Below are 24,551 nucleotides of genomic sequence, written 5' to 3'. Positions count from 1 at the left end.
CACAAGACAGGAAATTGTTACACACACACACACACACACACACACTCATCCTGATTATTCATTGTACCCCAAAGCTGGATTCATAAAATAGTCACAGTTGGATCAGGGTATACTTGTTCTGAAAAGACTAGACAAGTTATATGTAACATTGAATTGAAAATATGTGGGAATATGCATTTAAATGTATATTGTATTTATGTAAATTCATAGAAAAAAAGTGTGCAAAATGCAGTTTTATGCTATAATGTTGTAGTGTGTAGTGTGGTTTTGTTTGTCAGTGTGTAAAAAAGGTAGTGAACATATTGTGACTTGGCCTATAGCAGGTAGGACAGACTGAGCAGTGCTGTTCATAGCATAAGTAAAAATCTGGGACCGGATTCATAAAACAAAAAAATCCTTATGAATGAAATCTTTCTCAAATGCTTCTTATTTTCTAACTAAAGAATAAAGTTGAGAATAACACTTCTTAAAAAAAATTAAAAATAAAAAAGTATTTTTGCTAAAAGTTTTGCTAAAGACTAAAACTTGAAGAATTTCAGTTCCTTGAAAAATCATTGCAAATAACCCATTAAACTTGTCTTGAACCCTCAAAGGTAAGATGTTTAATCAGTGTATTGGGTTGTTTTGAATAATATTTTATGATATATAGCACATAATACCTGTTAGTGCACGAGTATTATAAAGTGACACCGATCGATTATTTCACAATATTTCCTGATGACATTCTCAAAATATTTTCTAATTTCTCTTCTGTGTGTCTGTGCAGTAAAGAAAAGCTCACATATATAGAGAAATATGTTTTGCTTTTGTACTTAGAGTCCACTTTTTGTGAATTGCAACATCATATATGAAATAAGCTAGTTTCTGTCTATGCAAACAGACATACCATTCTGGGGGGGGGGGGGGGGGGGGGGGGGTAGGCATCCTAAATAGGCAACTTAGATGAAAATTTAATGTCTCCAAATTTATATAACATCTACATATAGAACATGTAAAAGAGAAAGAGAGAGAAACAATATATTTGAGATTAAAAAGTAGACAGAACATGACTGAACAGTTTTCAGGCTATTCAGGCTGAGTGACTGCAAGATTTCTAAATGGCTTTACTACCATAATAAAAGGATGGGATCAGGGGGAGAAAAAATAATCTACATCATTTGAGCATTCTGGAGGCAACTTGGCAAGCACCATTGTAGCTTTCTTTGTTTTTGCAAACAGTGTGATGAGTCAAAATTATTTTCTGTGGTAATTGACAGCAAGCCGCAGATGCTGTTTATATGTTTTATTTAACCCAGAACGTTCCTTTAAAAATAAATACTAAAGTTAGCAGAAATTAATTAATGGATCAGTTAAGTTTTGAGCATTAATAATTCCAGCGCACCTTGTTTGCTGTCAATAGTTTTTACGTTGTATTTAACCAGGAACATTCCTTTAGCTGATTTAACATGAAAAATGTATTCAATAAATAAAATATATTTAATCACAACAGCATGCTGGGAAATTGCCTTCCCCAGGTAATATAGATATGTTTATGTATTATCAGATTAGATTTGTGCAGTTCTGATAGCAAATAAGGGCATCAAATGAGTGTAATATTAATGAACAGCATACACTGAACACTACAACCTCATAAATTATACATTTAATTAGTCGAGTAGGCCATGGAAATATGCAAATTGCGGCCTTAACTGTTTTATTATCATTGAGAATTCATTTTAAATTTATTATTGGACACATTAGAAAAGTGATGCATTTGGAATAGCCTGAAGAGGGAACTTAAGGTAAACTTAAAAAAAAAATGTTCTCATTTTCTAAATAAAAATAGCTCGTCTCTCTCTCTCTTCCACACAATCACACACACACACACACACACACACACACACGCACACTCCTGTGTAAGAGGAGAGGTGTGAGCATTCGTCTTCTCCTCAGGCTGACAAACACCTTCATCGTGACACTGATCTTAGCAGACATCCACACTGACACTGCAAAGTTTCATCTCTTCCTCTCTGTCTCCTTCCCTCCTTTCTTTGCAATCCTTCGTATTATTCGGATTTATTATTCTGCTATAGCACATATCATTAGGAGACCATGTGTGCTGTTGTTTACTATTAAAGGAGCCAGTTTTTAATAACTGTACCTTAAACTTTATTACCACTATAGTTTACTTTAAGTGGCTATCATTCATATTTCATTCACATTGCTAAGAAGGAGTTGTACAGTACATGTTGGTTTTGTGTGTTTATTTTCATGTTTTGTGTACATTGTTGTGTGCCTGATTCACTAAAACAATTATGCAAATCAGATAACAGACAGATAACAGAAAAACGAATGATGAATTGAGTTTGCATGGTGCAATTCCCATCTTGCAGGGCTGGAATTTAGAAACTGAAGATTTTAAAACATGAAATATAAAATGGTTAATTAGTGGTTAGTAAACAAGACTTTGCTTGAAAAACCATACCCCATTGGTGCATTTTTTTCTGAGATTTAAATTCAACAGCTTTTTGCTATTTTTATGTTAAGACTTGTGTATGTAGCTACTGTAAGTTACTAACGTTCATGTGCTGGCATAAGTCACAGTGCAGATGAACAACGATAGATTTTAGACTAGTGGTTGGCCGATATATTGTTAAGGCATATATTGATATTTGAAGAACTCCAGCACCTGAGTGTATACATAATGAATACTTATTCTCCGTTTTTATTAGTTTGCTCTCTTTAGTTACTCTTTTTTTTCAAATCGATGAATTTACAAATTATTTAATTCTAATTATTATAGTGATATTATGTCAATAATTTGCCATCTTGTGTTATTTACTATATTTAAATTAAACAGTGTAATTCCCAATATAAAGTAGATACAAAGCCAGTTACTTTGTCTAAATATTAGTAAAATCAGTTAAATTAATTATACACTAACTCACTAATACACAAAAAGACAGTGGCTACATCTGAAATCGCATGCTTTGCTACTGTATAGCAGTCGTATAGTATGTAAAAAAGATTACTATGCTTGAATTCACAGTAATCATAAAACAGTAGGCAAAATATGCGGATAACTTTAAGAGGCCATGGGAGAGAATTTGTTAATGGCAGTGAAGCAATGCAATTGTCGCTGGTAGGTCACATAGTGGTGACCTTTGTAGTGTATAGCATGAAATTCATACTACACACTAGCACTACACCTATTCATACTATATAATGTATGGTTGCGAAGTAATTACTAGTAACTGACTACATGTAATCAGAGTCCAAAAATTAAGTACTTGTAATTATATTATATTATATTTAAACATGCTCATAATCAGATTACAGTTACTATTTTATGGATTACAAGATCATATATTATTCATACAGTGACAGAAAATTATTCATAATTTATTGATTCACCCCAACCCTTTTTTTCCTTTTAAAATGTATACAGTTTGAGAAACCCTGCTATAAAGTTTTATAATGTAAAGTTTAATCCATTTCACAATGTTGATAACAAAGAATAGGATATATATATATATATATATATATATTTGTTTTTTTTGTTTGTTTTTTTATATATTTTCTCCATTCAAGCCTAAATTTGGTCAAAAGTAATAAATTTAATAAAATAATTTGGAAGTTATTGGGTAGACCCAGCAATGCTCAGAGAGTATGCATATTTCGGATGCAGCAGTGACTTTTTGGCACATACTGGCATAATGTTGTAACCAACATAAAGGATCACTGGAAAACCCCCACTATTAATGCATGGACTGGCAGTCTGGCTGAAACACTTTAAACAAAGACAAGTGGAGTGATGCAAAAAGTCCCAGTGGCACTGGACTAAATATAAGCACTCTTGGAACAGTTATCTTATAATCAGATTCAAGGATTGGAACTGATATATAAGCAAATGTATCATATATTAACGTTCTTTAGATTGTTTTTTGTTGTTGTTGTTGTTTGTTTTTGGACAAAGACAAAGACAAAACGGTCCCACTTTATATTAGATGGCCTTAATTACTATGTACTTACATTGAAATTAATAATTTGATACAATGCACTTATTGAGTACATACATGTTTTTACATTGTACTTATATATTTAAAAATACCTATATGTAATTACATCTGTAATTAATTGCAGTTGAATTGCTGTCTACGGTCAGAGAGCTCTCTGATTTTATCAAAAATATCTTAATTTGTGTTCTGAAAATGAATGAAGGTCTTACAGGTTTGGAACGACATGAAGGTGAGTAATTAATGACAGAATTTTCATTTTTGGGTGAACTAACCCTTTAAGAATTTGTCTTGGTGGACAGAAGTGGTAGCTTTGTGTTGTGACCATTATGTCTTCATAGAATATCAAACTCTTTTATTTTAGAAGAGCAAGACAAATACTGTTTCCCATGATATGACCCCTTTAAGTCATCGTATTTCATAAAATAAAATAAAAATAATAATACAAATACAAATTCTAGAGCAGTAGTCTAGAATACTGAAATCCAGCTAACAGCTCAATATTTGGATGCTCATTTATCTTCTCTCCACTGTTCAGGTGGAGCACATGAATAATAGTTTAAAAGACGACCCTTTTTTCTAGGGTGACGAATGCGGTAAGATCATTGCAGTCGAGAGGGAGCTGTAAAGCAGAGCTTCTTATTTGAATCAAGGACAGAGATGCAGTTATCTGAAATGAAAAATGCAAAGGCCAGCACATTTGCAAACAAAAAGCCTCTTCATTCAATGCCATTTGGCTTTTGTTCCATATGTCATCTACTCACAAAAACTCTACACAACGCTAAAAGTGAACAAAGAAGAATAATGAAGCTGGTATCTACAATGTTATCAGTTCAATTGAAGGCAGTTGTCAGTGAGGGTTTAGAGAATAAATCTTTTAATGTTTTTTTTGTTTTTTTAAACCTCATGCAGAAGATTGAATTATAAAAGAATAATTCACACTATTGAAAAACACCGTCAAACCCTAATGACAAAGAACAGATCATCTTGTCCTGCAACTGCAACTTTCAAATATAATTTAACAGTTATAGATATTTTTGTGTCATATCAGCTTAGTTTGATGTAACATTTGGTGCAACGTGTTTTGAGTTTTTTTAGGGTACTAAATTCATGTACTAAAAAAAATATTTTTTAATTTTTTAATTTTGCATATAGACATCGTCAAAACGATCCCTGTTCACACAGTTCTGCAAAACAACTAAAAACACTGTATTTTGCATGCCAGGCCAGTAGTTGTCAATGTCACTACACACTTGAACACAGACACATTCTTCAAGTACTCAAGCGAAGATTGTTCTTTTATAATCACTGGAGCAGTCGATTCAAGATCAGCATGATCATCAATGATTTGATTTCTGCATTTTCACCAGAACTCCTCTTATATACAGTACAACCCGAATTCCGGAAATGTTGGGAAAACTAAAAGGCTTTCAAATCATATGAGCCAATATTGTATTCACAATAGAACATAAAGAACATAACAAATGTTTAAACAGAGAAATTTTACACTTTTATCCACTAAATGAACTCATTTCAAATTTGATGCCTGCCACAGGTCTCAAAAAAGTAGGCATGGGAGCAACAAAGGGCTGAAAAAGCAATACATTTTGAAAGAAAAAAAACCTGGGAGAACATCTAACAACTAATTAAGTTAATTGACATCAGGTCTGTAACATGATTAGCTATAAAAGGGATGTCTTAGTGAGACAGAGTCTCTCAGAATTAAAGATGGGCAGAGGCTCTCCAATCGGTGAAAGAATGCATAAAAAGATTGTGGAGTACTTTAAAAACAATGTTCCTCAACATCAAATTGCAAAGGCTTTGCAAATCTCATCATCTTCAGTGCACAAAATCATCAAAAGATTCAGAGAAACTGGAGAAATCTCTGTGCGTAAGGGACAAGGCCGAAGACCTTTGTTGGATGCCCGTGGTCTTTGGGCCCTCAGACGACACTGCATCACTCATTGGCATTATTCTGTCATTGACATTGCTAAACACAATCCGCCGTGCCATCTGCAGATGCCAACTAAAGCTCTGTCTTGCAAAAAGGAAGCCATATGTGAACATGGTCCAGAAGCGCCGTTGTGTCCTGTGGGCCAACGCTCATTTAAAATGGACTGTCCAAATTTGACATTCTTGATGGAAATCACGGATGTCGTGAGGAGGGAAAACTTCCAGCGTGTTATCAGCATTCAGTTCAAAAGCCAGCATCTCTGATGGTATGGAGGTGCATAAGTGTATACAGTATGGGCAGCGTGCATGTTTTGGAAGACACTATGAATGCTGAAAGTTATATAAAGGTTTTAGAGCAACATATGCTCCCCTCCAGACAACGTCTATTTCAGGGAAGGCCTTGTGTATTTCAGCATGACAATGCAAAACCACATACTGCAGCTATTACAACAGCATGGCTTCGTAGTAGAAGAGTCCGGGTGCTGAATTGGCCTGCCTGCAGTCCAGAGCTTTCACTTATAGAGAACATTTGGCACATCATTAAACGAAAAATATGTCAAAAACGACCACGAACTCTTCAGCAGCTGGAAATCTATATCAGGCAAGAATGGGACCAAATTTCAACACCAAAACTCCAGAAACTCATAACCTCAATGCCCAGATGTCTTTAAACTGTTTTGAAAAGAAGAGGAGAGGCTACGCCATGGTAAACATGCCCCCGTCCCAACTATTTTAAGACCTGTAGCAGGCATCAAATTTGAAATGAGCTCATTTTGTGCATACAATTTTAACATTTCTCAGTTTAAACATTTGTTATGTTATCTATGTTCTATTGTGAATAAAATATTGGCTCATGTGATTTGAAATTTGTTTTGTTTTCATTTTATTTAAATGTAAAAATCATCCCAACATTTCCGGAATTCGGGTTGTATAATCAATGACACATTTTACACTGCTCAACGAGTCTCTTAATTACATCATGTTTTCACTGTGTTAGTGATGATGAAAGTATTTGTGAGATTTCAGAAATTGCGATGTGATATGGAGATCATTGCATTGTGTGCTCAGTGGATGAGACTAGAGTGCAGGGCTACAGCCTTTGATGCAACAGAAGTAGTTCTGAATATAAAGCTATAATCTACACTTTTCACAATTACACAATTTTGGTGGCTATAATAGTAAAAAAGTAAATGTTTTTGGAAAAGTTGCACATGTAATGCTTATTTCATATGCAAATATACATTTACATTGAAGTCTCACAAAGTGTTCAAATCAAGAGGCTAAATTCAAGGTAGAAAGCTGTCTTTCAATTTCTATCTAAATTATGACCAGATAGATAGATAGATAGATAGATAGATAGATAGATAGATAGATAGATAGATAGATAGATAGATAGATAGATAGATAGATAGATAGAGCAAATGGAGAATGTTTGGAAAACATTTCCTGTTCACTTGGAAGCCTAGTCAAATAATCATGAAAACAGAACAGCTTGTGTTTAATTTGTCTGTGAGGCATTTCATGTGGAAAAAAGTGTCTTTCCACTGTGGTGCAGAAGGTATTTTCACAGACTTTAATCGTGACACACCATGAATCGCATGCTCTGTGTTTGATAGTTGATTCTTGTGCATAGCAGACATTCGGTGTCAACCGTCATGCCACTGGCAAAGTGTAAGGTGGCTCCAATGGGTGCATTGCACATTCTCTATCAGTGTTTTATTCATATCTGCCTAGGAATGCAAATGTTCTAGAACTTAGAGGATCCAGTTATTATGAAAATCATTTGGTTCCAGTTTTCTATAAATTGATGGAGTTCTGGTTAAGATCTGGTTAAAGGCAGGGTAAGCGATTTCTGGAAGCCAATGTTGATATTTGAAATCACCAAAACAATCGCCCCTACCCCAAAAGGGTCTCGCCCCTATTTTGATATATCGGCCCCACATATACGTAGCCTACGCAACCCAGGCAGCGATTAGTTCTGTGAAACATAAGTCACTTTTCCACCGAAATTACCTGGAACAATATGTCCCAGGAACTTTTTTCCCCCCAGGCCTGTTGCTGTCTGCATTTCCATCGCGGTCTAAACTACCGAGAAGATTAGGCAAATAGTCTGGAGACTTAACGTTAGGTCTGCGCGTATTTCTCAATACCAAATATGCAAATTTCGGCCTTGCATCCTCTGTAGTTCGGACTTCACGAGTTAGACTCGGGAGTGTGAACGGAACGAGGCAAGTTCAGTAATTCTGCAAAGACCAGCATACTTGATAACGTCAGTCAGCTCGCCTTCACTGTAAAAAATATTGTTTGGACGCAACAACAAAAAATTTACGCAACAGTTTGCATAAATGTTTTTGAGTTAAGGCAATTTCTTCTGAAATTAAGTTCAACCAATAAACTATATTGTGTTGTGTATACTTAGAAAATTGTGTTAAAACTAACAATTATTAAGTGGAATACTCATAAAAATTAAGTTGTTCTAACTTGTTTTTTCACATTGTTTTAAATTTGATTCAATCATCGACACAGGTTACAAAAATAACAATATTATTTTTTGATGAAACAATACTTATCGCTGTCAGGAAACCAATCTTTTAGCATTTTCAGTCAAATGCTTTCTGATTGAAACAGCATTTAAGACAATGCCCAGTAAGTCTGTTCTCAACCTAAGCAAATGCTTTACTCCTCAGCACAATGGTAATCTCTTAAAAACCACCAACATAACAGAAACACTTTTAAATACCAACAGAACAGAACACTGAACATTAATAAATCTTCTCCTGTTTTGATCTTGAATAGAAATGCATAAAATATTAGTTTATTTCTACATTACCGCTCATTATTCAGTCACATGCAAAGCATGCTGGGAACCTGAAACGTGAACTTGAAAAATGAAGTTATGGAGCTAATTACATTGAGTTAGTACAACTTAAATAATGTTTTAAACAAACTAACACAAATATTTAAGTTGAAGTTACACACATTATTACGTTGATGTAATTATCAACATTAAGATGTCAGGACAACTCAACAACAAATGTTTGCAACTTAAGATGTTTAATTAAATCAATAAACTGGAATTTTTAACATGCACCAATGCATTAAATGAAGCAGTGGCAACAGATCCACTGAATTATTTTTTGAGTGTTGGCTGCTGCAATCTTCATCACTGTATTTACAGAAATATATCAAACACCACTACCTCTTTTCGTTTTTATTTAAACATATTAATAGCCGCAGAAATGTAGTTCAGGGGACGTACATACATTACAATGAAACGAAATATTATATCAAACATTGCCTGTTTTCATTTTCATTTTAATATATTAATAGAACAATAGAATAAAGACCAAAGATTACCTGTTAGATTTACCCAAAACGAATGATATCTTATGTTTAACCACTACAGAGACATCAGGGCCAGTGGCAAACGTCAGAAGGACTAGCCGAGGTTATGCTCCTCTCTTCGGGATAATCGCATTGGAGCTCACATCTCTGAAATCGGGAAAGCACATTTTCAAATAGGCGCTGTTTTTATAAATAAACCGCAGATTTGAGTTTTAAACAACTACATTCTCGCCTGAAATACACGTGTCCAGCGTAGGCAGGCTTTAGCTGTTGCGGCTCAGCGCGTCCGGTGTAGACCCGGTGTTACTCACCTACCAAGAAGAACCAAAGCAACCTCGGCGTCTGATCTCAGGCCTTCCGCTCCTTGAGTTCTCTCCAGCGCTTTTTTCTTCTTTTGTTTTTTATCTGCCATCTCTATCTTTCTGTCGCTCGGCTCGACTGTTCACTGAACGCTCTCTCCTCTACATCATGAGTAGACACGCCCCTTACTGCTGATTGGCTACATGTTTTGGTACTCGGCTCTGACTGGGCAACATAAGGCTGGCTCTTTATTATTAAATTAAAACTTTAGACTTGCTACTTTTTAATTTATTTCGGACTTCATTTGAAGGCTGTCATCTATAATAGCAGGCAATTTATAATCAAGATTTGGTCTAAAAAAACAGTGGACAAAAATATTGATATAATTTTATACTGTAACTAAAATTAGTCATTGTACATTTTTGTACATTACAGTTTTTTTTCTTAGATTATTAAAATGTAGTTGTTTACATTTGTCGATAGGAATAAGGGATCTAAAATATATCTATAATATGGTAAAAATGTAACTTAATAAATGTATTTATGATATAAAGCATCTATAAATATTTAGTTGTAAATCCATAATACTGCTTACCTTGTAGATGCTGTCTGTATATTCTGTATATTGAAGTTAAAGAACAATTAGCTTCAATTTCATAATTGACAATTAACTTCAATAACAAACATACACAAAACTGTTATTGATGTTAGTACATCATTGCATTCATTGGAGGTAAGTGATGGTAAATAATGTGGGCCAGAGCTGTTCTAGAAGCTGAGAGATTTGGCCACTGCACACTGATAGTAACCGGTTCCAGCCAGCGAGCGTCTGTTAGGGAGAAATGCAGAGTGAAGCAAATAGAGTGGGTTTGTTGCGTAAATGTACGCAGGGATATCTGAGCTTTGCGTTATTTGTTTGACGTTTGCAGGAAGTGGATGTTAAAGCGTAGCTCTCTAATCCATTCGAGTCTTAAACAAACACGTGTGTCACCAGCTGCATTAAGATAGAGAAGAGGAGGACAGAGATAATGAGTGGATTCCTCTTATCTGTACTTGCTGTAGAAAAGAAATGTCTTAGCTCAGTGCGTAGCCTCAAGGATCACTAAAATACACACGCTTAACTAGCATGCTAAAAAAATATATCCATACACTAATATTGCTTTCATTTTAAAGCTAATCGTACTCCTTCGGTAATGTTTTACATTTTATTTTATAATTTTATTCAATTACAATGTAGTAAAGCAAGTAGAATAAATGAATGAATAAACGAATGTGAATTAAAAAGAAAAATGAATGAATAAAATGATTGCTTTTATACTGAACTTGATATTTTCTATTCCCTAATCTAACTCTCTTATAAATCTTTTTGTGTTTTTACCATTTTATTATGCTGTTTTTCTCTGTAGCCCAGTTGACCGCTCTCCACAATATGGGTAATGTCAGGTTTTACTATTATTGTAAGGACAGTTGGTCAAAACCTGACACACACACATACACGTGTTCCTCCACATGGCTGAGGAAATGTGGCTTTCAGCAAGCGTTCATGTGGGAAATTGACAAAGCTCCAGAGCAGAATGTAAAGAGAGAGAGAGAGAGAGAGAGAGAGAGAGAGAGAGAGAGATATGTGCATGGCAGGGTTATGGTAACAGACCTTGTATTAGGATTTGTTCTCATACCTACACACTCTCTCTCACTAATATCTGCCTTCAGCCAATCCTCTCTCTCCACCAGCAGTCCTCTGGGCAGTCCTCTTCTGCCCTCTACTGTTCACAGCCTAAACTGCCAGTGTGTTTTTTTTAAAGCCGGACGACATTTTAAATCACAGTCCTAGTGTAGTCTTAGGGTACATTCCATGTGACTGATTTGACTCATGTATGTTTACAGAACTGTTTATGTTTGTAAAATTGTTATTTAAATGCTTTAGGGAAGCATGTAGGAAGAGCAGTCAAACTCTGAATGGATGGATGAGCAGGGTGACTGTACAGCAGATCTCCCTTTGGCTCTGTAAAGCCCTGGATCTGTCACATAACCTGGATTGCATGCAGATTACATTGCCAGCCATTAATCAGTTCATGTTTGTTTGTTTTTTTTTGATTGATTGATTGGTTTTGTTAATATTTTGATTTATGATTTTGATTTGATTTTTATATTTTCAAATGTCTTTTTTAATGTCTATATCGTTTTAATTGTTTATTTGTATATTTATTTATTGTCATTTTATAATTTTTATTTATTTATTTTATTTATTTTTACTTAAATTTAAATCCTTTTACTTTGCAAATTTTATTTACATCTGTTTTAGTTATGTATTTTGATACCCATCTCTTGTTGGAATTCTCTGCTGTCACAGAGGAGACAGTCTTTGTATAGCCTGTTAATACAGATTGTGCTCTATACAGTGGAATTAGTAGGCAGTGAGCATTGTAGCTGACTTCCATTTCCAGCAAGCCCCTGAAAACGCACATCTCCTCATTACCATTCAAAATGAGCTTTGGAGCTGTTGATATCTCCCCAAAACACATCCAACTGTGCTGTGCAATATTTGTGTGTGCATGTTTGAGTAGCACGCATACACCAGTCGCACACACTTCAGTATGGTGTGGAAGACATAGCATCCTGGAAATAGTGTCTGCTCAGTTTGCTTTGAGAAAGGCTGTTTTAGATCAGATTGAGAGAGCTAGTAGTTCAAGACAGGGGGTTAATATGCTCTTCATTAATGCTCAAGAGCTCCCTCGACACTCAGCAGGTGTGTAACAGCGTCAGCAGGGATGCTAGTTTTCTCATTTCTGATGAATTGATCATTATATTTGTGAATTAATGCATGCTAATAGAGTTGCTTGAACACAACCCTGTTGTTCTCAGAGTGCTTCAACATGAACAGAGTCAATATCACTTAACTGTAAAAAAAAAAATAGTTGTTTCAACTTAAAATAATTTGTTACCCCGCTGACTTAAAATGTTTAGTTTTTTCAACTAAAGTATTCCAGTTGTCCCTTAAATTATCATTGAGTAACTTCAAATTTCAAGTTGACTAAACTAAAACTTTTAAATCAGCTGGGTAACAAATTATATTAAGTTGAAAGAACTTTTTGGAACATTTATTTTTTATTTTTTACAGTGTATATGTAAAGAATACTGATTTGGAGATCAAATAAAAAGGACACTTTTCAGAACTAACTTAAGATATGAATAGCCCTAAATATATATTCTTGGTTACAATTTAATTAATAATATAATTTAATGCAACTTGTTTCAATATCAATATTAATACAACATGTACTTTTGTTGGATGAACTTTCTAAGTTGTATACAACCTGAACTATTTCTATTACAGCTCATAACTACAAAATAATGAACACTTTTACCCCAAAGTAAGAATGTTGTATAGTGACAATGTCATATGCACATTATTTTCCACACAATGACTCGTGCATTAAATGCAGACTCCTCCATCATTACACAAAGGCAGTCGGCTCCTCTTTCAGCCAAAGGCACATTCTTCTTTCTTCACCACTAAAACTCGAGGCAGGTATTTCACGGCTGGTTGCCTTTTTTAATCCATTTTCCCAGAATCCCCTCTCAGCTCTGTGCTTTAGCGTTTTGGCCTGTTATGGGGCTGAAAATGCGAGACTTTGTTAGAAATGTTCCTTGTGTGTGACCTCTGTGGTCAGATGAGGAACTTGCTGTGATAGATGGAGCAGATGGCACCAAATAAATAAATTAGAAAAAGATTACAGGTGACAGTGTTGCATTAAGATATCTGTAGCATGTTTTAAGAAGAATTAAGGAGAACATTTAAAATGATGCAATGCATTTATTGCACTACAGCACTAGTAAAGGAAGATTTGAGGATTTGCTCTGTGTGTGTGTTTAGGAGTGTATGTTTGAAGGGATTTATATGCTGCAAGGCGTAAGAATATGAATTATTTTTACTTATTAAAAGAATTTATGCATATGTGAGATGTTTTTTTTTTTTAACATGGTGTCTTTTATTCATCAGAAATGATTTATTCAGCCCTTTAATAATTTCTTTTAAAAGGGTCATATGTTTTAGACTTTTTTAATATTATTTAATGTCCTAATTTCATTTTTTCATAAAAATTTTCCACCCACTTTTGATTTGTAAATTGTATTCTGTCAGTACTCTTTATTCTGGACTATTTTCATTCAAACATAACTAAATATGTATATTTTGTAATATGTGTTGCTTGTTCTTAAAATACATGATAGCCATTAAACACAAATTCTGATGTCCCTAAATAGCATGAAACACATTCATAAGCCTGTTTTCTTATCAAAACTTTTCACGTCAAGTTGGCGTGAACGACAAATGATTGGAGTTTTTGAATATCGATATTTTGAACTCAGTGTGAAGGGCTTCATAAAAACAAGTTGTTTTGTTTAAAACGGTGAACACAGTGAATTGACTTAGTGTTATTTTATTATGCATATCATGTGTCTGTTTTCTCCACAGAGGCATCTGTCCTAAGCTATGATGGCAGTATGTATATGAAGGTGGTGATGCCGACAGTAATACATACAGAGGCAGAGGATGTGTCTCTGCGGTTTGTGTCCCAGCGTGCCTTTGGCCTGTTGATGGCTGCCACATCACGTGAGTCCGCAGACACACTACGACTAGAGCTGGACAGCGGCCGTGTCAAACTGACCGTCAATTTAGGTATCGTATACTGCCATAATTCTCTCTCCGTCCCTATCTCTCTTCCTCGGTCGTCTTCGATTATTTCTTATATCTGCAAGTTACTGGATGTTATCATCTCTCTAACACTACAACTAAATTGTTTTGGTTTTGTTGATCTGCATGGATTGCTCCTGTTTGTTTTTCGTTCTCTTGCTTTGTCTGCGGGTGATGTGGACAGACGAGCTCTCTCATCATTGTTGTACATGTAACCTCTGACCTCATGATCGAAGCAACACATCTGCGCCAGTCATTCTCATACATGCTCATTGATTTACTTACATTGAAGGAATGTATTTGAATGAATGTTATAAATGTTATTAAATGAAAACAGCTTTTATATTAGGGCTGGGTGATATAGCTAAATATTATTTATCATTAGCATATCTATCTATCTATCTATCTATCTATCTATCTATCTATCTATCTATCTATCTATCTATCTATCTATCTATCTATCTATCTATCTATCTGTCTGTCTGTCTGTCTGTCTGTCTGTCTGTCTGTCTGTCTGTCTGTCTGTCTGTTCTTAGTTTCTTTCTTGAATATCTTGTAAATAATAATCAAGTTGCATTTACAGTTTTTCTCGACTGCTAAAACACTATAATCAGGCTTTTGAACTAAAATTTCAAAACCGTAACGCCATTTTTCAAAAAGCATAGCTATTTTGCTGAATTATAAACACTATTCCCTGCTTTAATACATGAGTCAGATTTGGTGAACTGTTACTGCAAAATTCTACACACAAATCCCTACATTTCTCAGTGCTTACACCATGTGATCATTTAGAAAACACTAGCATTCAGTATTGTTCACTCAAGTCTGCACAGTTTGAGCTCAATTAGCACACAATTACCCAAGTGGAGACACTAGGAATCAAAATGTATCACCCACCAATCAGAACCTTCGATGGATAGATAAAAGGGCCAAAGTCAGCTTACAGTTTTTCTCAGTGGCTTTGGTGCATTTCTCAGATCAGAAATGAAATTCTCAAAACTTCTTGTTCAACCTCCACATCATCTAGTCACTTGTACACACCATCTTTTTTTAAATGGATATATGTGCAGCCTTCTGCATTTCAGTAGGCCTACAGTAACTCATCTAAACTATTGCCATAGTTTGCCTCAGGTAATACTACACACAGTTTTCTACAGTCATGGTGAAAAAACAACTAAACATTTTGACCAGTGTGGCTCACACAATGACAAAAATACTTTATATTTTGGTGGCCTTGGCCAAATTACCAACACGATAACTAGGTTTTGAAGCATGAATGAGTAACTACATTTTGCAGACATGCAATAAAGTTTTGAAGTTCCAGCAAACAGTTGTGACATTTGCACTCACAGTTTAGAGAATGTTAAGACTGTTTCGGAAAATGTGCCAAAGCAATTGAGAAAAACTGTAAACTGAGAAATAAAACGTTTGGGAAGTACCGCACTTATAACCAGTTTTTGTAGTATTGTTTTGAATTGATCTCATCAGTGTGTAAAACTGTTTTTTTGACTGTTTGTGTGTCATGTCTGAGAGCAACGTTTGGTTTTTCAGCAAGTTTGAGTTGTTTTTAGTGGAGAGCTTCATTTTGACCTGAATATAAGAAGTTTGGGGAATTGAGTTAGAAGTTATGGATTCGTGTTTACGGTTTTGAGAATACGAGGCATAGTTTCAAGAAATGTGTTTAAGCAATCGAGAAAAACTGTAATATGATTTCACCAGTTTTCAGTTCAACAGTTTTACACCATTCTACACCACACTTGGTAATAAACAAGACGTCTGAACCCCACGTCAGCATTTTTGCTATTGAGGTCTATATAACAGAAAATACTGTATTATAATATCTCAGTCATACAACAAAAAGTGGATGCAAACTGGCATGCTGGCACAAACAGAAACTAGATAGATAGATAGATAGATAGATAGATAGATAGATAGATAGATAGATAGATAGATAGATAGATAGATAGATAGATAGATAGATAGATAGATAGATAGATAGATAGATAGATAGATAGATAGATAGATAGATAGATAGATAGATAGATAGATAGATAGATAGATATCATTAAGATGAGAGACTTTGTTAGAAATGTTCCTTGTGTGAATGAATATATATATATTCTTTTTCTTTCTTTTTCTTTCTTTCTTTCTTTCTTTCTTTCTTTCTTTCTTTCTTTCTTTCTTTCTTTCTTTCTTTTTATTAAATATATCACCCAGCCCAAAATGATATGCTATGAACAGGACTGTCTCTTTGTTATAATATTTCTGTGCCTGTTTCTGCTCTGTTCCTATGGTAAGATGGGTTTAACAATCAGTTATGCTTATGCATCTTCTGTATAACATTTTAGTTTTTTCACATTATCAGGGAAATATGTACCCATTCCCATCCCTCTCTCTTAACGGCATTTATCATGCCTTGTTCAAAGATGGTACTCACCCCTTCAATGGCCTTTAGCCTGCGGCCCTGTAAGCAAACAGCCCGAGATCAGAGCATCCAGCACACCTGCAGCTGGTGGCCAAAGCATCACCCACAAAACACACAGTCATGTTTACTACTATCCACCCATATACACATCATGTCACAAAAAAGGGCCAGATGATCAACATCTTAAATATGTCGCAACATCATAATTATAGTGATTTTAGTAAATTCAATAACTTCAGTTTACTAAATTCTTATATTAGTTGCAGTTTCAATGGTAAACATTTGCCATTTTCTATTCATGCACTTAGCATAAATAACATTTCAGTATTCATTTCATCTAGTGTCTTAATTGATATGACTCTCTGTTTTTTATAAAGTACATGCTACAAGTCTGTGTGGTGCTGGTGCTTTTTGGACCGAGGCTGTTTGCTCCCACTTTTCTGTTGTGGTTGATGGCACATGATAATAATGGCCTTATGGATTCCAACCTGGATGACAGTTCCAACTGTCCAATTGTCATCTGCAGTTCTCTGTGAAATTCACACAGTTGGTGGGGTAACCAATAATTTGGATGCTTATTAACAAACAAAATAAATCAATAAAAATAAAGAATATCGGAGTTGATGAATCCTTTCGGCTTAGAGCAGGCAGCCATTTTATATGGAATACTACTATATAAATTGCATACTAAAAATATAAATCTACATCCTAATAAAAAATAATAATAATTAAAACAAGATTTAGTGTTTTGAGTTGTTGTGTAATTAGCCTTAAGAATGATACACTTACAGTAGAGTGTCTATGTAGTTTGAATTATGATAAATAATAATAATTGGCAAAGCAATTTATATCAAACATACTGGTCGGAATGATTAAACGGCTGTTGGAAATTATCCAAAATGGCTGCTGCTCCATGTGCTCATCCCCGGAAGGTGGTGTTTCTGTTGTTGGATGTCTGCAGCTGTATCCTTGAAGGACGCGATTTCATCTGTCACTTGTTCTTCCCTATCTAGACTGTGGCAGGATAAACTGTAACACCAGTAAGTTTTTACTCAGTTTGTTCTACATACTCATTTCTTGCCCTGTTGGATTTGTTTATTTATTTTGGTATTATTTTGAGATGAAACACAGATATTAGCTAATCCCACAAATGGTCAAAATGTTAGCATATTTCTTAAACAGTGTTGCTAACCTATACTACCGGTTAAACATTTGGACTCATTCTACTCATTTTTAATTATTATTTTCAATAGTTTAGATAAGGGGTTCTCTAACTTTTTTGTCAACCAAAGCCCTTGACAAAAAAAAAATAAAAATTAAAAGAAAATACTTAAGTTACTATTTCAATAGTTTAACACAGCTCATGGTTCTCTAATATTGTTTAATGGTCACATGACAAATAAAACAGCTAAAATGTTTAATATTATTTAATAAGTGTTTTATTTTGCTTGTTTTTATTTTAAAGGGATAGGTCACTCAAAACTGTGTCATTTACTCACCCTCATGTCGTTCCAAACCCGTATTAGTTTATTTTTTATGTTAAACATAGGTTTTCAAGAAGGCTAGTAATCACACAGCTAGTAATCTTCGGTGTTCAACATAAGAAATAAACTTATATAGTTTGTAAAAACATGAGGGTGAGTACGACAAAGACTTTCATTTTTGGGTGAACTCTTCCTTTAAAATTGTTTATTTATAGGGCTGCACATATACTATAATAATAATAATAATTATTATTATTATTAAATTATTATAAAGATATAAATATATTAGTGATGTAAAATTAACTATACTGTAAACTAAAAATATTTTTCAGTAAAAAATTCAAAGAATATTTGATAATTGTAAGCTTAATAATTTACAATAGTACAATTGCAATACTAATATTTATATTTTGAATTCTCTTTCAAATGTTCAAACCTTATTTTTTTGTATTCTGGTGGGATTATATAAACTTCTATACACAAAAATGCTACAAATATGTCCCTATAATGCACATTAAACTCACTGCACATAACAGACATGGCGTTTGAGAAAAGAAGCTAGTGACCGTTCTTATTAAATTAAATCGCAGTCTTTGATTTGATAATCACATTAAGATTTTATATATCGCTATAAGTGTTATATATAGATATATATGGAAATTATATCAAGGATATTTTATATTTGAATTGTATCAAAGACATCACTCTTTGCCCAGATTACAGGTTTGAATATTATTCTGAACAAGCTCTAAGAGATGCATCCAAGGATGCTTTTAAACAGCACTGAATGATATTTCATATGTGCTCGAAATGTTTCATGCATTGCTCCAACTTTCTTTGAGTTTTACATTTCAGTTTTAGTGTTTTCATTTCATTTAAGCCTAAGCCTTTAGATCAAAGGGTTTTTTAAAGACATGAGAAATATAAATTAATAAAGTCCAAACTTTAGATTGGTAGAGTTTAAATTGATGTTTAATTAATGCTGTTTTAATGATTTTGTAATGATCCTCTGAAAAAGTAATACTAACTGCGCATGTCTCCTGTTCCTCATACCCTTCCTCATTAGAGGTTTTTAAAGTTTATGTCTGTTTTTAAAACAATTTTCGAATGCTTTTTTTGCCTTAAATCAAATGCAATTCATTTCGGAGCTGCTTTGTTTGGTTCATGACTTGACAAATCTTTGAATGCATTTTTTTTTCTCTATAGAGAAAATTAATATGAAAAAGTGGGTGGTTACATTACACTCCACTCCACTTAAGTAACAGATTGATAAGAGTTTGTGTGTGTGTGTTGTGTGTGAATCACAGTTGTCTTCCTCAAGAGGGCACTTATGTGCTCATCCTAGCAATCTCTGTGAATTGATTTAAATAATAATGATAATAATAATAATAAAAACAATCATCCAGTAATTACAAACAACAGTGAAAGTAACAGGTAGCACCACATGACCATGCTGTCTAATGTACTGTTGCAGAAGTCATCTGGAAAATGATTTTAAAAACTAAAAGTTGTCTCTGAGAAACTGTAATAGCTACTGAATTGACAGTACACATGGAAGAGTTAAAAAAGGACAATTACAATTTAGAACCATCTTGCCTGAACACAACACAAAACTTTGAGCCTGTGTATATAAAGGGCTAAATGTTGTTAACTCAATATCAATAGTAATGAAAGTTAACACTACATTTTACATGGTTATATTTATAGAAAATTCTGTAACACTTTAATATAGGGACCAATTCTCACTATTGACTAGTTGCTTATTACCAGGCCTACAGTGAGGGAAAACAATATTTGATCCCCTACTGATTTTGTACGTTTGCCCACTGACAAAGAAATGATCAGTCTATAATTTTAATGGTAGGTTTATTTGTACAGTGAGATACAGAATAACAACAACAACAAACATCCAGAAAAACACATTTCACAAAAGTTATAAATTGATTTGCATTTTAATGAGTGAAATAAGTATTTGATCCCCTATCAATCAGCAAGATTTCTGGCTCCCAGGTGTCTTTTATACAGGTGAGGAGCTGAGATTAGGAGCACTCTCTCTCAGCTTGTTAGCTGTATAAAAGACACCTGTCCACAGAAGCAATCAATCAATCAGATTCCAAACTCTCCACCATGGCCAAGACCTAAGAGCTGTTCAAGGATGTCAGGGAACAAGATTATAGACCTACACAAGGCTGGAATGGGCTACAAGACCATCGCCAAGCATCTTGGTGAGAAGCAGACAACAGTTGGTGAGATTATTCACAAATGGAAGAAACACAAAATAACTGTCAATCTCCCTTGGTTTGGGGCTCCATGCAAGATCTCACCTCGTGGAGTTTCAACGATCATGAAAACGGTGAGGAATCAGCCCAGAACTGCACGGGAGGATCTTCTCAATGATCTCAATGCAGCTGGGACCATAGTCACCAAGAAAGCAATTGGTAACACACTATGCCGTGAGAGACTGACCCTGCAGCGCCCGCAAGGCCCCCCTGCTCAAGAAAGCACGTGTACAGGCCCGTCTGAAGTTTGCCAATGATTCAGAGGAGAACTGGGTGAAAGTGTTGTGGTCAGATGAGACCAAAATTGAGCTCTTTGGCATCAACTCAACTCGCCGTGTTTGGAGGAGGAGGGATGCTGCCTATGATCCCAAGAACACCATCCCCACCGTCAAATATGGAGGTGGAAACATTATTCTTTGGGGGTGTTTTTCTGCAAAGGGGACAGGACAACTACACCACATCAAAGGGACGATGGACAGGGCCATGTACTGTCAGGCCCAGGGCATTGAAAATGAATCGTGGTATTCCAGTATAACAATGACCCAAAACACATGGCTAAGGCAACAAAGGAGTGGCTCAAGAAGAAGCACATTAAGGTCCTGGAGTGGCCTAGCCAGTCTCTAGACCTAAATCCCATAGAAAATCTGTGGAGGCAGCTGAAGGTTTGAGTTGCCAAACGTCAGCCTCGAAACCTTAATGACTTGGAGAGGATATGCAAAGAGGAGTGGGACAAAATCCCTCCTGAGATGTGTACAAACCTGGTTGCCAACTACAAGAAACGTCTGACCTCTGTGATTGCAACAAGGGTTTTGCCACCAAGTACTAAGTCATGTTTTGCAAAGGGGTCAAATATTTATTTCACTCATTAAAATGCAAATCAATTCATAACTTTTTTGGGTAACACTTTATTTCGATAGTCCACTTTAGACATTCTACTAACAAGTAACTTTGCAACTACATGTCAACCAGCAGTCATTAGAGTATTAGTAGACTGTCTGCTTAATATCTTCTAACACTTTATTTTGATGGGTCCACAACATACAACATACTGACTATTAGAAACTTTGCAAGTATATGTCAACTTATTCTACTAACCCTAAACCTACCCTACTGTTAGTAGACATGTAGTTGCAAATTAATGAGAATTAGCTGACATGTAGTTGGCATGTAGTTATAAAGTTACTTATAGTTAGTAGAATGTCTAAAGTGGACTATGGAAATAAAGTGTAACCCTTTTTTTAAATGCGTTTTTATGGATTTTTGTTGTTGTTGTTGTTATTCTGTCTCTCACTGTTCAAATAAACCTACCATTAAAATTATAGACTGATCATTTCTTTGTCAGTGGGCAAACATACAAAGTCAGCAGGGGATTATTGTATTATTAACATATTTGCTGTTTTATGGGGACATACCATAGGTGTAATGGTTTTTATACTATACAAACTGTATTTTCTATCGCCCTACACCAACCCTACTCCTAAACCTACCCCTCACAGGAAACTTTCTGCATTTTTAGATTTTCAAAAAATTTCATTCTGTATGATTTATAAGCTTGTTTCCCCATGGGGACCTAAAAAATGTCCCCACAAGGTCAAAATTTACTGGTATTACTATCCTTGTGGGATTGGTCCCCATAACGTAGTGAATACCAGGCACACACACATACACAGACCAGTTATGTGGCTGCCACTCTTATCAATAAACGAAGGGGGAAACAACTTTATTTGTAAATAATGAGGAAAAAGGCAAATTTATAATCAAATTCAGATGGGACTTTCAATAATAGTAAAGTAATTGTCTTGATGTGGTCTAATACATCACCATTTTAAACTATGAAAACTCTAAAATCTCTTGCTTGTCTAGATGTGTATAAACACACAGGTCTGGTCATTTAGATCTCTGTAGCTTGTTGGAGTCAATTAAAGGTTTTTGTTTATTAAGCATGTTCTTCAATTAACAACAGAATGGCTGAAAAGAAAGTGGTAATTTAGTGCTGATTAACCAATGTATTTCTACAATGCTTTTAGAGAGGCACTTTGCCTTGTGCGATAATTTGAAGTTGAAATACTCAATATATTTGAGCAGCTTATGTTAGTAGCAGCAGTAAATCAGTACAACAATCAGTGCTCTCAACCAGTTCTTATGTTAGTGCAGACTATGTATTTGTGGTAACACTTTATTTTACGGTTGCATCTATTAGTTGCTTATTAGCATGCATATTACTAGAATATTAGCCATGCATTAGTGCTAATTAAGCACATATTAATGCCTTATTCTACATGACCTTATTCTACATCCCTAACCCTACCCAATACCTAAACTTAACAACTACCTTACTAACTATTAATAAGCAGCAAATTAAGAATTTATTTTGGGAAAAGTCGTAGTTAATAGTTAACAATTAACAAGTGTTACCTATTCTAAAGTGTGACCGTATTTGTATTACATTGCACTCTTAAAAATTTTTTTAAATAAAATGTCCACGGCTATGTTTGGAACAGATTACTAGCCTATTAGTATACTTGCCATTTCTGCGGTATATGAATAAGCTACAGAATTCAACGCATAGCTCAGCCAAACCTTAGTTTTGTTTAATGTCTTGGACTTTTCTGAATAATAGCAAATGTTGATTTTCCTTGGAACTATTGATGTACTGCACGTAAAATATGTAAAAATATTTCTGCGATCTATCATCCGAATGACAGAAGCTTGAAAATGTAAATACACATGATATGATTTATTAAAATGTTTAGAAGACAGAAATTTGATTTGCAGTGCAAGTGTGTGTAATCACTAACTGACACACATCATTCTCAGGTAAAGGACCAGAGACATTGTACGCTGGCCAGAAAGTGAACGACAATGAATGGCACTCAGTCAAAGTGATGCGGCGTGGTAAAAACCTCAAACTCACGGTGGATGATGATGTAGCTGAAGGTACGAATGCAGTATAATCTTTGCAGAACATCTTTTCAGTGGCTGCCCCCATGTAATGCATAAATCCAACACTTAATAATCACTTTACCAAGACCTCCTACTCCTCTTTCACAGGTCAGATGAATGGTGACCACACACGACTGGAGTTCAGTAACATCGAGACCGGAATCCTGACAGAACGCCGCTTTGCCTCCACGGCACCATCCAACTTCATTGGTCACCTGCAAGGCCTGAAGTTCAACGGCCTCCTCTATATCGACATGTGCAAGAACGGGGACATCGAATTCTGCGAGCTCAATGCTCGCTTTGGCATGCGCTCCATTGTGGCCGATCCAGTTACCTTCAAGACCAAAGGAAGCTATCTGGGTCTTGCTACACTCCAGGCTTACAGCACCATGCACCTCTTCTTTCAGTTCAAAACTACCTCGGGTGATGGATTCATTCTCTTCAACAGTGGAGATGGGAATGATTTTATTGCCGTGGAGCTTGTCAAAGGGTGAGTGGCAGTATAGGGCACCTAGTCAGCAAAGTTTCCAGAGAATCCAGTTTTTACCAAATAGCCATTTTACTGAGGTTGATTGGAAAGGAATCCTCTCTGGGGTTTTGGAAGTCAATTTCACTCAGGCCGAGACATGCTTACGGTAAAGTTGCTAAAAGTGTGTTCATTTTCAAGATTACCAAACTACTACACACCCCAGAATACATTGAACAGCTAATAGTGGGTAATTTGATTCAGCTCCATGATACAGATCTGTTGAGAATGTTCACCAAAAAGATTTGTTCTGAATTGCAGACTGATTCATTCAGTGAGTCTTGCTTTAATCATTACATCTTTGGGAGGAACAGTGAGTATTGGTGATTTTTGTGACAAATCTGTCCACCAAATGTACATTTATTTTGTTTATGACCTGAGCTGTTGGAATTGACATGTTATTATGGTTTAAATGAATCTCGGATAGAGTGTAAACAATTGTTTGCATTCCCTCTTAAAGATTCAATAACTGTCTATCATGAATTGTAGATTGTGAAGAATGAAATGTGCATACAGATACATTCACACCAGCAGGTGGTGACTAGTGATTGTCTTTTTGAGTATTAGAGAGTTACCAGAACAGGCACTAATTTAAAACATAGATTTAA

General features: G+C 35.0%; 1 protein-coding gene across 1 annotated transcript in view; it reads left to right on the top strand.

Annotated features, from left to right (window-relative positions):
- Positions 1-24,551, top strand: part of LOC306844174 (neurexin-3b-like) — a 329,450-nt gene that overhangs the window by 125,617 nt on the left and 179,282 nt on the right. Inside the window, exons 8-11 of the mRNA XM_079376125.1 lie at positions 14,068-14,271; positions 17,725-17,751; positions 23,292-23,411; positions 23,526-23,907. Coding sequence (XP_079232251.1) covers positions 14,068-14,271; positions 17,725-17,751; positions 23,292-23,411; positions 23,526-23,907 — 733 coding nt within the window. The remainder of the gene's footprint in view (positions 1-14,067; positions 14,272-17,724; positions 17,752-23,291; positions 23,412-23,525; positions 23,908-24,551) is intronic.

This window comes from Barbus barbus, assembly GCF_936440315.1.
Source record: "Barbus barbus genome assembly, chromosome: 24".
Classification (NCBI taxonomy): Eukaryota; Metazoa; Chordata; class Actinopteri; order Cypriniformes; family Cyprinidae; genus Barbus; species Barbus barbus.
Note: the sequence above shows the minus strand (reverse complement) of the source record. Positions and strands in the feature narration are given on the sequence as shown.